At 42.6% G+C, this 15,284-nt stretch overlaps 1 protein-coding gene across 2 annotated transcripts; it reads left to right on the forward strand.

Annotated features, from left to right (window-relative positions):
• The first annotated feature begins 1,436 nt into the window (after window positions 1-1,436).
• Window positions 1,437-6,696, forward strand: LOC112881887 (CASP-like protein 5B3). Of its 2 annotated transcripts, none has more exons than XM_025946794.1 (3): window positions 1,437-1,760; window positions 5,864-5,996; window positions 6,350-6,696. In XM_025946794.1, the coding sequence occupies exons 1-3, from the start codon at window positions 1,630-1,632 to the stop codon at window positions 6,548-6,550; spliced, it is 465 nt and encodes a 154-aa protein (XP_025802579.1). In that variant the 5' UTR covers window positions 1,437-1,629; the 3' UTR covers window positions 6,551-6,696. The 2 variants fall into 2 exon arrangements, with proteins under 2 accessions (XP_025802579.1, XP_025802580.1); XM_025946795.1 differs by lacking the exon at window positions 1,437-1,760 and adding an exon at window positions 3,469-3,597.
• The last annotated feature ends 8,588 nt before the right edge of the window (window positions 6,697-15,284 follow it).

The following is a 15,284-nucleotide window of genomic DNA, read 5'->3' on the forward strand; positions in this document are numbered from 1 at the left end:
ATAGCTAGTGTGGGGATTGGGGTCTCTCTCATGCTGTGAGGGTGCGCCTATGTATCCAGGCTTTGTGAATCAGCGAAATAATCACATGCGTAAATATTTTTGCAGTTGTCATGACATAGGGGAGCTCCAACCTACTTGATGATGTGTGGTAGGCTGCAGATCACCCTGTAGGATTAGTGAATTTGATTATGCGCGCCAAACAAAACAATTGAAGTGCAGCTTGGGAGGTCACACCTCTCACTGTAATCAAATAAGTAATTTTTTTAATGTTTGCTCGAGGGAGGAAGAAGCAGGTGAACCATAATTTAATTAGGAGTAGATCACGAATCTGCTACAAGAGCATTTAGGAATTGCTTATATTCAAGTGGGAGTATACTATGAATCCATTCTATATATGCATGGAGAAAGTGTTTCTGGAAATTTCCTCCCAAATCTAGAAAAAGCTCAACACCAAAATCTAGAATAGAAAAAAGTTCATCATAGATGAGATTAATTTTCTACTTGATCAGAAAATTTTTAGTTCAATTCTGATAGTAATCAACTCGAAGACTTAAACCTTTTCAAAGAATTCTTTTTCTTTGCAAGTGTGCTTCAAAAGGCAAAATTTATTTCAATATTTTGCCAACTAGGTTAGTATTTAGTGTTATCTTTTTTTCCTAGCAGTAGGTTAGTATTTAGTGTTTCATGGTGTGTTGCTTAGTAGGTTAGTATTTAGTGTTATCTACAGCCTAAAAGTTTCATGGTGTGTTGCTTAGTTCGAGGTAAATGTACTAAAATAAGCTTTCCACTTAGCTAACTTTAACCTTGCGAACTTCAATAGCTAGTATTGACCTAGCAAACTTCAATAGCCACCAACCGGGACTGAAGATCTCTCATTATTAGTAACGGTTGGTGGCTCCAACCACCATCAATCGGCACTAAATGTACTCCTCCGTTGCTAGCAAGCCGTGAATCTAGAAGTGCTTTCATTTGTTCCGAACCAACAACGGTCAGGATCAGTGTCAGAAAGCGATGACCGATTTTGTAAGTAGTGCTATGTATGTTTGAATTGGCGCCGCAGGTAACTTTGTCAAAATTTACCCGTTGATCCTGGGCGACCACACTTTTGAGTTAAATTTCAGCTCCTGCAGTTAAATTTCGTGCGAAGCCGGCGGATTCCCGGACGGTTGAATCGGTCGCCAAAATTTGATCGCTGCTGGTAAGCACCTTCAGTGGCCAACAGTGACCGTAGAAAAGGGCTACTGCGCAAGGAGGGAGGAGAGGAGGATTGTGAAATAGGCATAGACAGTTAGACACCACTTAATTATCTCTTTTACATGTTTTGGATGAAGCCCACAACATGCTCCCTGTGGCACCGAGACAAAAACACCCCTGTATCCCGGCCAACCAAATCAAATCTAAGGGATCGGAATACAGATTGTTCACCGGAGAGCTACTCCCAACAGTGGCTCAGCCAGCCTCCCCTAGCTGGGTGCTGGCTCCTTTCCCATTTCGCAGAAGCGAGTACTAGTACAGATCCACGGTGAGGGTTTGGGTCCAGCCTCGCCGGACCTCCCACCGGCGGCGGCCGCCCTTTCTCCGGCGCCGGTGCCCTTCTCTCCTTTCGCACCCGCACGCTGGGTAGCGGGGATGAAGGATGTATTGGGGAGCCCGGGGACGTGGAGCGGCATGGCGCTGCGCCTGTCGCAATGCGTGTCTGCCGGCGCGTCCATGGCCGCCATGGCCACCGCGTACGGCTTCTCCAACTACACTGCCTTCTGGTAACCCCGCTTCCCTCCTCTATCCCTCTCCTCCCCTCCGCTCAGTCGCTTCTTGTGTGCTGCATTGGTTTCATGGATGGCTAGCCCTGCGGTTGGGTAAAGGTGCGAATTTTCTTGCTTTGGTAAGCCTTGTCTGAACCAGATGTGCGGCTGTTTCTTCGAATTTTGTTAAGAATTCATAATATGGGCTCTTCTGGGTTTTGGACAAGCATAATCTCAATGTACCTTGAATAAGTGGTTCTTGGTCCAATGCGGCTTGCTGAAGATGCTGGTTTTTTGGAGTTAGTCGGAAAAAACGTTAACCAGCCAAAAGATGCTGCTCCCTACGATGTGAAGTTTTCAGGTTGCTAAAGTATGTCTCCTGCTACTTTTGGTCTTCACTAGCTTGGATTAGTTCTATGGGAGTTTGGCCCCAAAGTAGTTCCGTTATGAGTGGATTTTCTTTTCTTTGTAATGTGAATTGTTCCTCCAGATGAGTTGTCATGGGGCACATTTCTCGGTTAGTTATTGGATATGGTGCTGCTTGTTTGAAAATTATGTGGAGTGTTGCTATGTAACGAGGAACTAAATTGTATGTTCCGTTATACAAGACCTTAAATTTATAACTTCCACAATAATTTTGTCAACTTGCCTATATTTTGAGGGAATTTACTATATTTTCTCAAACACGCAGGAGAGATGTGTATCTTTATATTAAGAAGGTGGGTGGTGGGGGATTTACTATAGCAATATAAGATGTACTCCTTTCGTTCCAAATTGTAGGATGTTTTAGGATTTCTAAATACATTGCTTTTGTTATGCATCTAGATATACACTATGTCTAGATACATAACAAAAATTATGTATTTAGATTTGCCAAAATGACTTACAATTTGGAACGGAGGAGGTAGTTATCTAATAAAATGGCAAAAATTCCCTGTACAGCACTCCCCATGAACCGGTTTGGAAACGTACCATTATTTTTCCACCTATTACTATTTTAGCACTTGATGACTCTGTGAGCTCCACCTTCCATTGTACCATCCTGTTCTATCAACGGTGTAGATCAGTCTCGGATCACATCTTACCCTAACTCTATAAGAGCCCATTGTTTTCCCCGTCGCTTCCAACAAACCCACCGTGGATGTCCTATGCCCCTACCTCCATGGTCATCCACTCATCCCCTTCATCTCCTCCCTGTATGTTGCATATGTGAGCATACCCATGGTGCCACCCGGATCTACAAACAGCATCCTCCTTCAAGGGCCCACCTTATTGGTCTTACTGCCCTGGCCCTCCCTCTAAACTCACTAGCGCTGGTGTGAGCATAGTGTTCACACGCCTGACCAAAAACTTCGGATATTTCAGGAAACTGAAATTAAGGAGCTGTGTAACTATAATATTGACTTCTACAGTTAAGGGCCTAATTCATAATTTTGCACAGGGCCTCAAAATTCTTAGGGGTGGCCCTAGGCCCACAAGTTGTTGCTTCCCTCCCAGTCTCATTCTAAGTGCTTATCCCTATTCATGCGTCCCAAAATATAAGTTACTGCTTCACCTAGGGTTTCCTCTATTCTCCTGACCTGACCATCCACTGCTCCTTCGAAATGCGGCGGCGGCGGCTACCCCCTCGAGTCCTCCACCATCTCAGCCTCATCCAGTTACTTGTTCTGTGAAAGTGAGTCCACAGGAGTGACATAAAGTGCACCGATCTTTGCAGATGAGAGATGTACTGCTAACCTAGGTACCTCGCCAAGTTTTTCTCTGCGAATCTCACAAGGCTTCCTTGTGACTGTTTTCCTTGTCGAGTTGTCGTCATGGCCTCATATTTTGACTTCATCGACTACCCTCCCTTCCGGTACTTCCTCCTCTCTCTACTCCTTTATTATGCGATACTCAAGGTAAAGTATCTCAATTTTGGCAAGCATGAATGAGTGGATCAAATGGGGTTCTGTCTTGTGTTACCCATAATTCTCAAATTACATGCTGTGCTTATGTAGAGCATAATCCTCAGACAGCTGGGTCGATGCTTCAACTGGAATCTGTAATACATAGTTCTTGAATGATGTTACTCTTCACAACTCTATTTGATGTTTTTGATTATTACCAAATTTTGCATTAATGAACTGTATTTATTGTCTGTAGCTTTGCACTTTTCAAGGAGGGCTAGCTAGATCACTAGATGATGTAGGCTGTTTCAAATTAGTCCACAAATTAACAATTGGTACGTTCTGTGAATTACATCGCCATTTGGGTTAGAAGTATGAGCTTCTGGCGACTCAAATGAAAAGAAGGCATATATGGCATAGTTTTAGATGCATTACAGAGTCTGACAGTCTAAGCCTATCTGTTGCCCAGCTGCCCAAAATTTCAATGCGGCATATGTTCTTATTTAGGTGCCTATAAAGGGATTTTACTTGAACTCAGGTGCTGCCCTAATCTTTATTCTTTCCAGTACACCAGAATTATTACTACAAGTAATGTTAGGCTAAAATGTTTGTTTGCGTGTTCAAATCATTCTATGAAAGACAACTTAATTCAAATGTAATAGAAGAACCAAGAACAGCATCTTTCCTGATTGCCCTTTCCATCCTCTTCTTTTGTAGATTAGTTCACATCAAACTTTTTGGCATCCTTCACTGTAACTCATCAAGGGTCCCAATTTGGAGATTTCTTTTTGAAAGCTTTAGTACCTTAGGTATATATATTATGGCCTTATGGAGCTCTTCACACATGATGACTTCATAACTTATTTGTAGCAATTGCTGGTTCAAAGCATACAATTTATGAAGTCCTTAGATAGTAACAGGGTAAAATCTGTGGCACTCGTGATGATTTTGCAGTAATATAAAGTAGTTAAACGGTAATGCCATCCTCTCAAAACAGGTTGCAGCATTTTATATATTGAATTGTTTCTGTTAGAAATGGGGTGAGAATTGTGGGCTAAATCTTTTTAACCGTATGTATGAATGATACTTGCTGTCTTTTGTTCACCTTGATTGAGATCACTCCATTCATAGTCTCTCATTGAGGTGGCCACCCACCCAGGCTCAAACCCAGGTGCTAGCAAAATGTGTGTGCCTCTCTGAGACTCAGTGATGCTGACAGCTATGGGTCAGTGCTCTCCTTAATTCACACAGGGGATGTCACTTCCCTGTGGTCGAGTTTTTTTTTTCCTCACACACGCAAGAGGGCTACATATCATTCGCATTCAGGAGAAGAAAGTAAAGAATACAACAGACATGCCAAAAGAATGAATACACATTGGTTCCTATTCAACGTTGGGTTAGGAAAAGAGTTTTTTATCTAATTCCTATTTAACTTTGTGAGCTAGATTCTCTTGTACCTCGTCCTTTTATATTTGCGCTGCTGTTCCTTAACTTTCGTAAAATTTTTCCTGTAAAAATAAATTTTGACAAATTAAGCACTATGAATATCTCACTGTTCAGTTTAGTACTAGAAACTTGTCATTGATTTTAAATTTTTCCCACCCCCGTGACCCTTTTCTTTTGCCATAGGATTTTCCTATCATATATTTCATGAAAAGAAATGCAAGTTACAAATATGGCACTGCTGTTTATTTAAATTTCTCCTTGCATAGTTTAGCCCTACAAGAATAACCCCGATTGGAGCCGACCCTATCCGTGCCTTGCTGACTCTTGCAACATACATGGGGCTCCCTGGCATTTCAATGTCCTTGCAACATACATGGGGCTGCTCGTCTTAGCGAATATGGGTTTCTATTTCTAATCTTTACCATGGTGCTGCCATGATGTTTGCTAGGGTTTCTCATTAGAATTAGAATATTGATTAGGTAGGATAGCTCTGGAGTGCAATATTGCACATAAGTGTGCACGTGTTCCAATGACATTATTCTATCTTTACATATATCTTTTTTTTCCTGTGATGGTTGGAGTCTCTATGTATCTTGACAACTGCATTGATGCATAAGTGGTTCTCTCTCCCGCTCAGCTAATTTTATCGACTGTAACTTAATCACATCTGAAAGTTATTGAGTAATATTCAGAATGGCTTGGGCATGTGCTCAATGCTCAATTATGCATATATTGGGGTATCTTTTACACTGCTACTAGGTGTCTTATTCTGATCTCTCTTTTTTTCAGCTACTTGATTGCTTCAATGGGCCTGCAGCTTCTTTGGAGTTTTGGCCTTGCTTGTCTTGATATCTACTCTTTGAAGACTAAAAGAGATCTTCACAACCCTGTGCTTGTAAGCCTGTTTGTTGTTGGGGACTGGGTAAGTGGTTTATATTATCTATTTATTGCTGAAGTACTTACATTTAAGTTATTCTGAAGACTTCCCGTTCTAGTGAACAGTTCAAATTACTTGTTTGATTTTACCATATGGCAGTTACTAGTTAGCCTAGAGGAAAGTATGCATTGAATAAGTAATGCTCCATCCCTGAGCTTATTCTTTTCAACATCAGCGATGATAAACTAGCAATGTGTTCTGCATTACTCTTGGATGATACTTCTCTAGTTTGTGGATTGTCTTTCTCCTGTTGGATCAATTTCTAGGAAACTTAGGAAACTGGAGCACGATATGCTGGACCCTTATATCTGATTCTGCGATGCGGTTGGTTGCTGCAGGTGACGGCGATCTTGTCGTTTGCAGCCGCCTCTGCCTCAGCTGGTGTGACCATCCTGTTCGAGAGGGATGTCCACTTCTGCAGGATGTACCCACAGCTGTCGTGCGGGCGGTACGAGCTCTCTGTGATCCTGGCGTTCATCACATGGTCCTTCATCGCGACATCTGCCGTCTCCATGTTCTGGCTGCTGCCATCACTCTGAATCTGCGTCTCAGGAGCCTGTCAGTCCATCCTGTGTACATCCGTTTGGCTGGCCTCGCTGGTGCTGTGTACCGACCGCTGTGTTGTGCCCTGTGCTACCTGTCAGTTGTAACAAGTAGATTTCAGTTGCCGTTCCAGCATCAGTCATCCTGTGTTGTTTGCTTGGCCCAATGGTGCTGTGTTCCTACCTATACAGAGAGTGGTTCGGTGCGCTTCGAAGTGGACATCATTTGGAGGGTAAGTGATCGGTTTGCTGGAAAATGTGACGGCAAGCGGCCTTTGTGAGGTGTGCCAGTGCGTTATGCGCACCGCGGATGCACGGGGAAGCGAATCATGTTTCGGCAGTTTGCAGATCGGGGATCGAGTGCATCGTCATGTTTCGCAATTTGCTAGCTGGCACATAACTGGAAAAGGGTGCCGGGGCATCCGCACCGCTCAAGACTTAAGAGCCCGTTTGGCTGGGTTTTGGCCGGCTCCAGCTCCTGACACGCGTGCTCTGTTGGTTACTATAGCAAGAAGCTGGAACGGAAATTAAAATGAAAAATAAACTAGGAAGAAGGAGAAGCCTGAAAAATGGCTCCTTCGGTTCTAGCTCCACATTGCTCCAATAGTGCTACAATGGCTGGAGACGGAACCAGGGGACCGAGCTCGTTTGGCCGGGCTCCCCTGGTGAAGTCCTACCAATTACCAAACATCAATTTCCAATCACAGTGGGAGTCTTGCCAAACATATCCTTGAAATGCAGAAATCAAGTGGAGTCCTACCAATTACCAAACATCAATTTCCAATCAGAGCGGGAGCCTTGCCAAACGTATCCTGATAGTCTGTTTGAAATGCAGAAATCAAGGCAACCTGAGGAAAAATGGAGCAGGTAATAGTCAGCCAACCAACCAAGGCAGCAGACCAGCGGGTCTGAGGACCGATGAAGCAGGCTAGCTGCTAGGCAAGTCGACCACAAGAGCTGCTCCGTGAAGGTCCGGTTTTGATCCACTAGAGGTTGAGAAAATTTAAACAGACTTCGTAGCGTCCGGACGTCCGAGGCTAGTATCAGATGGTGCCCTCCTGTTAAAACTCCCTTCGATATTCCATTGCAACAGATAAAATAGAGTATGCAACATGAGGAAATAGTATTTGCATCAACAAATGAACATCCAAGACGTGTCTTAAAAATTCTTCTCTACCATCCGACGAGAATAAAAAAATCCACCATAACATGTGTGTTTTGTTGCTTACAACATTCAATCTTTCACTACGTTACATGTTGTAGCATTGAAAAATGCAACTCCCAAACTATTGCAACATCTGGAAGCATCATGCGCAAAATTCAAAAGGACCTACTGAAATATCGTGAAGAAAAGAACCATCTAACATCGAAAGGTCATCCTATGAAATATCTCAAAATACCTCATGATTGCTGCTTCATGGTGAATCCACAATAGAAAAAAATAGGCTGAAACATTTGCAACATCTCGAATCAACGAGTGAGACATCACAAAGCTACCTATTACAATATCTCTAAATCAACCATGCAATATCAAAAGTCAGCCAACCTCTTTGGATTTGTTCTAGTGCGTGCGGTACACATACGAACGGTTGTATCCCGGGTGCACTGCAGATCAGGCCTTTCTCCTTCGACCACAAATCCTTTAGGTCTGTGTGAGCTACCGAGCTTCTTGATTCTCGATGTGTGCGTTGCACGTGTTTGATGAAATGCATGACCTAGCACCATGTCATATCAGGTGGTTATTTTGATTGGTCATATCATTTACTCATTTTTCATCTTCTCATGTTCATGCCGTGGGTAATTCAATTGATAAAATGGGGAATGCACAAAGCCATTCAGGACAAAGCCGGAACAGAGCTACATGGGGCTAACAGCAACACAGTATTTAGAGGGAAAGGGGTGGTTTCAGGGTACGACTATTGCAACACAGTTTCAATTTGGCTGGCTTTCTATGGTAAAGTACTGTGTGATGTAGAGTGTGTTCATGAGGCAAGTGTGATATTCGTATCCGAATTTAACGTGGTACTAAAATTGATATATCCGAATTCAATTTTGTTGATTTTCTCTATCCCATTCTACATTCATATTTAACAATATTTGGCACTATCCGTATCCGTGAAGAATAAAGCACCATGTGAAATTATCTAGAACTTATCTTTATAACTAATGACAAATGATATTAATTTTAATATTGCTAATGATGTATCCACCGAAACTATTTAAAAGTTATATCTATTTTTTATGACCAATATATTAATTTTAATAATAAAGATATATGAAAATTAAGTTTAATTTTAAATTATCTAGTTTATCTACTTGTGGATGAAATTATTTTTATACAATTATTATTTATATATAGAGAACTATTTATATATTTATTGAAATTACATTTTTTACTTATAATTTTATTTATTAGTATATAATTACTAAAATATTTATTGATAAACATATTATTTTTATGAGTGTTATTTTTTATGAGCAATCTCTATCTATGTTTGTTTATATTATCATACTTCAGCTTTTACTTGTATAATGATTTTATAGTTTTAAAATCATCAATAAAGAAAATAGCTAAGTGCTAGCTTCTTAATTGAGTGAATATCAAATGTGAATACATGTCCGAACAATCCTTTTTGCATTCATATTTGAGAGCATCCGAATCTGTATTCATATCTGAGTTAAAATATGGTAAAATATTATATCTGAATTCCGATTCCATATGAATCCTTAATACAAATATTGCCATCTAGTGTCGGTGTAATATCTAATACCCAGAGCTACATACCTGAAGGCTGCATACAAATATATCGTTACCCATATATAGATATGCTCTAACCTATTGTATTGGTGTTTCGATCATACGGCTAGTAAATTAGCGGCGCGCTTCTCTGTAGCTCGATGGCTAACACTCAAAGACAAAGGTTTAGACTGGTTCGAGCGACTGCCCTACATCCAGTCTGGGAGGTGTGCTTCGTGTTTCTTGAGTTCGAGTGCTAGTGCTTACAACAGGACGCTTGCAAGCGGTGAATGTGTGTGGGTCATAAAGTGTTCAGAGAGAGAAGGCCCAGCTCCACCTTATATAGTCCAGTGGGCCGGGCCACAATGCGAGAGAAGGGGTACCTCACCCATCGGGGTTGGCATCCCGGTGAGGAGTCGGGAGCCCTACACGTGTCCCGTCTGGGGCCCTCGGTTGGTTGCGCTTCCTCGTATCCCGAAGCCAAGTCGTGTTCGCCCGTTCCGCCGCCTGACGTGACCTCGGTCTTATCTGCCATGCCCATGGTAGGGCATGTGTTGATATTTCTTAGCGTCATCACCAGCATTGTTAGCCCCAGGCAACAGCCCCAGAAATACGTGTTGGTATATCTTAACGTTTACAGAATAAATCCGCAAGTGCACAGATATACCGTTGTAGCGTTTCACCCAGAGAGTATCAGGGTATCATTATTTATATTTTCCCAAATGATGGCATGGTGTAAAAGAGTTTACTAGGTACATAATCAAGACAATATGCTTAAGCTATAGACTATATTTCATACAGGGGTAAGTTATGATAGATGGTGTATAAGGGTAATGGGATGAACACACAAGCCAATCTCATGAATAAAGACTAACAAATAAACCAAGGTTAGTGGGAGCATAGGCATACAAAGATTGTTCTAGTGATATCTACTCAAGTTAGCAAGGATTATACAACACATGGTTAGAATTAGATTTAAGCATTCAACATTATGGGGAGACTACCCAGTACTGGTCTGCCAACAACCTAGAGTAGCACTTGGACTCCTACACCACATCCGAATGTGGGGGACTACAAGGGACGGACAAGGCTGTCACCACCTGCCGCCTACCCCGATGCAGTTATATTCGATGGATCCTTCGTGCCCTGGGCACCACACCCATGCACAAGATCACTACTTAGCCCCTCCAGAACCTCCACCATAATGATGGATAGGCATTGAACTAGAGCAAGCCCGAAAGCACACCAAACCGATGTTGAGACTCAAAGCTAAGCTAAACATGGTTATATAACTTGAGGGAGCATAAGACATGGTATAGCATACTATAAAGATAGCAAGATAACTATGAATCTACTATATATTATGAGTAGAGTACTGATGAGTAGGATACAAAACCATACCAAGGTCTGAAGGTTGCTCAACGACCCCGAGGACGACTTGGATTCGCTAAGAGAGAAAACTAGTGTAGCTCCATTAGCCTAAGGATTACAAGTCACAACTAGAGGGAGGGAAAGAGGCTTCATGTGTGGTGTGTGTCATGAGAGGGCTCATTCTCCTCCTTTTATACTCTCTAAGCGCGGTTCCCGGCTAAGTTAAGGATGGAAACTTGTCAAACCGACCTCAAGAGGATCAGATCAACCTTCCCACCAAGCTGCCTCTGGATGGGAGTCAAGCCGGGTTCGGCCGACCGTGATGTCAGACTGGGGCCACGGGACTGCGCACATGGCATGAATATTCTAGAATAAAGGATGGGACATATCGCATACCTTATATCTATTGTAAGTTTCTCGACCACGAGTAGGACTAGTCGGAATAGAAAAAAACTACCCGAGTAGTACTCGGGTAGGACTCCTGAGCTCCTATCTAGCTAGGATATCTGTAACCCTGTCCCCCCAAACTATGTAAGGGTGGACAGGGACCCCCTCCAACACATAATCATCTAAGGCAATACAAACCACCACACAGAGGGTATTATGCTTTTGGCGGGCTGAACCTTTCTAAAGTTTTGTGTTCCTTGCACATTCGAGTTTCAGATCTCGGCGACACCCCACCTCCAACCTACCACCTCAGGGGTATCCCTCGGTAGGCTTGGCAGTAAAACACTGACACTTGGGGGTCAGCCGAGCCCCTGGTGGCCCCCCTGGCCACCACCTTCGAGTGGCTTGCTGACAGGCGGGTCCTCTTTTCAGATTCTATATGTTCGCCATCTTTGCACGTCGGTTTGCCCTGCCATGTGGGCCCTCTTTGTAAGTGTGACGCATGATGGGATCTTCTGTATACTTCTTCTGCGTCCTCTGTGTATTTTCATCTTAGTTTGGACTTGCATCCCTGAAATGGCTTGATAGACAGTACATCTATGAAACTAGGTTAGTGATACAAATATGCAAGTAAGGTAGTTCTTCCTTATTCCTTAGTATAGTTGGCGGTTGGATTTTGCATTTAAGAACTGCCAACAACTCCCCCAAGCTAGGCCTTTGCTTGTCCTGAGCAAAGTTTAGACTTAGGTTGTTGATCAGGAGTTGCTACAATGTTGCATTTCCAACTTATACCATAGGCACAACAAAGTGTTCTTGCCATGATTTTGAATAAGTTGGCTCTTGATCTTACCTTTTGCCTTACTCCTATAGGGCTTTTAGCTTCACCTTTCTTTGGCGGTTGAGAGTTAGAACAATTTCGTAGTATACCTTTAACTGACCCCTTTTTTCAACCATCAATCCGGAGATTTTATAAAGTTTTTCAAAAGAAATGTTAAAGTTCCTCAAATGATCTCTCGGATCGCTCAATGTGTTTCATTCCTTACCAAGGCTTTTATTTTGCCCTTCTTTCTCATCCTAGTCCTGATGGCTTGTTTTTTGGAGCTATATGTATGGAGAATTTGAAGGCTTACTTGTTGCTCATATTTTGTTAAGTCAAAAACCAGATCAAAAGAAGAGACAAGTCATAAACCTTGATGAAGATGTGCACGTGTGTGGATATTTTTGGTGGATGATGTATAAACTCCTTTTCATGGATCACCTCCCCTTTATTTCTTTTTCTCGGACATTGGCTATCTTTCTTCTCTTTTTTTTTTGGACCTTCTTGAGTCCAATTCTTTTTTTTTCTTCTCATACTTTATTGAGCATATCTTTTATTTCTTTTTGCATAGCCCATATCCTTTTTCTCATACTGATAACTTTGGAGAGAGTGGTCATGGAACAATATGTAGTTTTATTTTGTGGGTGAATGGAATAAGTGCTTGCTATCTTCTAGTGTAGAAGCTTAGCACATGGTGGTTACATGTACGTAATCTTGATCATGGAAATATGAAATGTAGGGTCACAACAATTTGACAAAACTCAATGAGATAGCAAGTTGCATACGTGGAAGGTTTTCATATGGGTTTAGATAGGAATTTCTTATCATTGAGGAACTTTCTTATATTTTTTTATTTCAAAAATTAAATACTCCGGATATCAAGTTTGACGTAGGAGAAGATCATAGCAACTCTATTTCAACCATATCATAGCTCACAACAACTTAGATTCGGATCATGTTTTTTGCTACCCACAAGTTTTAAGTTTAAGGTTTGATCATGTAAGCCAACAAATTAAAAACTAGGTAGAGCACAAAGTTGTAACTAGGCATAAGAAGAAAACTAACAGAGCAACTATTCATCATTTCAACAAGGAAGAACTACACCATGCTTACTACACATAAGAGAGCAAGTAAATATTTTTGGTCTTTTCTAAGTTTTGCAAATTTTTATTTTCTTTTTGGTTTTGCAGATTTTTATTTTGTTTTTAGACTTTAAAATTTTTATTTTATTTCATGCATAAGTTTAAAAAGTGGTAAAGATACAAGATACAAGGTACCTCTCGTGGTGTTCCTCCTCCAAGCAAGCTTCAAGCTCACTGCTGTTAGTTGGGGTTGTACCCTGCCCAACAGAAGTAAGCCCTCCACTCCTCCTACTGCTGTAGCTGCCTCTGCTCCATGGTGTGGATCCTCTCGTAGCCATTCTTGGTTGGTCTGGATGTGTTGGTTTAGCGACTCCTCGATGTCGTTGGCCTGGACCCTAAGCTCGCCTATCTGCTGAGTGATGGAGCTGAAGTCTCGGGTCAAGGCCGTAGGTCGTGCGAGGTGTGGGACCCCACTGGAGCTGGAGCTGGTGGATTGGCGCCTAGGGGCTTACCGTGCCCAGTCATTGGTGCTTGCACTCCGCCATGATGATCCACCTGCCTCATGTGGATAGGGTGGCTGAGGTTGTGGAGGTGGCAGTGTCGGCATGGCTTCCATTCTGGTCCTGGTTCGTGTCACCCTGCCAGGTAAACCAGAAACACTATGCTTGCGGACTTCCTCTTGTAGAACAAGAGGGAAGGGTAGTGACTGGCAGTTATACAAATGGTACCCTGCATTAGGTAACAGGATCTTATTTGCATAGCCTAGGGAGAAGAAAATCAAAGAGTCGTTCGGGCCTTTCTTGAGTGTGTGACCCTAGGTCAAATAAGTCTCATCGATAAGAACACGGTAATCCTCAATGAAAGGAATAACATTCCCATGTAAGATCCCCATGCTCGAAGCGATGTGAGTAATCAAAGAAGTGCACTGAATAGGACCCATCATCTTGAAATTTGTAAGCCATTGCTTAACCACTGCCTTCATGGGGGAGATTCAGATTTTGTTGACCATGGCGTATAGGATCATTAACTCATTGTTGCGCATAGGCCGAATGTCCATTGGAAAGGGAGTGACGACCAACCAGTTGTGCATCAAACGAAGAGTCGGATTTTGGATATTGTTGCACCGAGGTGCAAACTTGCCATGGACAACTTGACCCAAAATCAAACCCCAAAAATCGTGGCGATTAAAACCGCGACAACCTTGTTCAAGAGAAATTGGCAAGCGCGCGCTAAAACAAGGGTGGTGACTCAAATTCTTCCAAGTAAGATAGTATTCATTTCCAAGAAGCCAAAAACAAACACCGTCATCCACCTCCCGGAGAGTGCAAACAAATTGGATGGTGAGGAGATGAGAACTGTCCTCCTCAATGGGTACAAAACCATTCCATCCAACCGCATGCCAAACGCAAGCAAAGTCTACATCGATACCTATTTTCTCGAGGAGGTCCGAGTCAAAGGCTTTGGTGTGACCAAAGTCTCGACGCTTGATGATGCTGTAGGATTGCCTCTTGCGTTCATCTTACAAGTTGAGGTAGGGTGCATCGTCATCGTCCATTTCCATGTCCTCGGCTTGAGGTTTGGCTAGCTCTTTGGCATGTTCTTCTTGCTCTTCTTCGTAGTCCATCATGCTTGGGCTCAGAGTAGGTTCGGTAGTGTGACGGGGACTCGAGCCACCCCGAGAACAGGATGAGCTTGCAGCCGTCATCTTCTTCAATGCACTAGAAATTTTACGATCCATGCCCTCATGGTTGAAGCTTAAAGAGCAAGAACAAACAAGAACAACTTGAACCAGGTTACATTAGTGAAACCGAATGAAAGCTCTTACCTGAAAGTTGTTCCTCCAATGGTGTGACAAATCTTGCAACAAAGAAATGAGAGAGAGAGGTTTCTTGTACTTGATCTTGAGCAAAAACCCAAAGGAATCCCGAGAGCAAAGAGTGTGAGAGGGAGTGAGTGAGTGAAATGAGTCTGAGAGCTCCATTCCCCCCTATCGGCCTCTATTTAAAGAGCTCGGGCAACAAACATTCATGGGGAGCTAGGCAACAACGGCTAGTAGCCGTTGGAGAAAGGTGGGGCCCAGAGGCCGTTGGCCTAGGTCAGCCAACCCAGGGTGGTCCCCCGGCTGACAGCCGGGGCCCATCTGCTCCCCAACGGTCATATTCTTTCATGCCCGTGTGCTCGCTCAGAACTTTCTTAGAAAAGATGTTCAAAATATTTTTCCAAAGGATTTTGTGCTCTGAAATATTTTTTAGAGTTTTTGTAAAAAGAGAAAAAGGCTAGAAAACATTCCAGCATGCAAAAGAGTGTTGGAAAAAAAATCATATAGGCAAATAGAAA

Source organism: Panicum hallii, chromosome 2 (assembly GCF_002211085.1).
Source record: "Panicum hallii strain FIL2 chromosome 2, PHallii_v3.1, whole genome shotgun sequence".
Lineage (NCBI taxonomy): Eukaryota > Viridiplantae > Streptophyta > Magnoliopsida > Poales > Poaceae > Panicum > Panicum hallii.

What these genes read in the sequence shown, in the direction of transcription:
- LOC112881887 (XM_025946794.1), top strand. Translation starts at nt 1,630, where the DNA reads ATGAAGGATGTATTGGGGAGCCCGGGGACGTGGAGCGGCATGGCGCTG. An exon ending in TCCAACTACACTGCCTTCTG is followed by an intron (nt 1,761 to 5,863) that starts GTAACCCCGCTT and finishes TCTTTTTTTCAG; the next exon opens with CTACTTGATTGCTTCAATGG. An exon ending in TGTTTGTTGTTGGGGACTGG is followed by an intron (nt 5,997 to 6,349) that starts GTAAGTGGTTTA and finishes TGGTTGCTGCAG; the next exon opens with GTGACGGCGATCTTGTCGTT.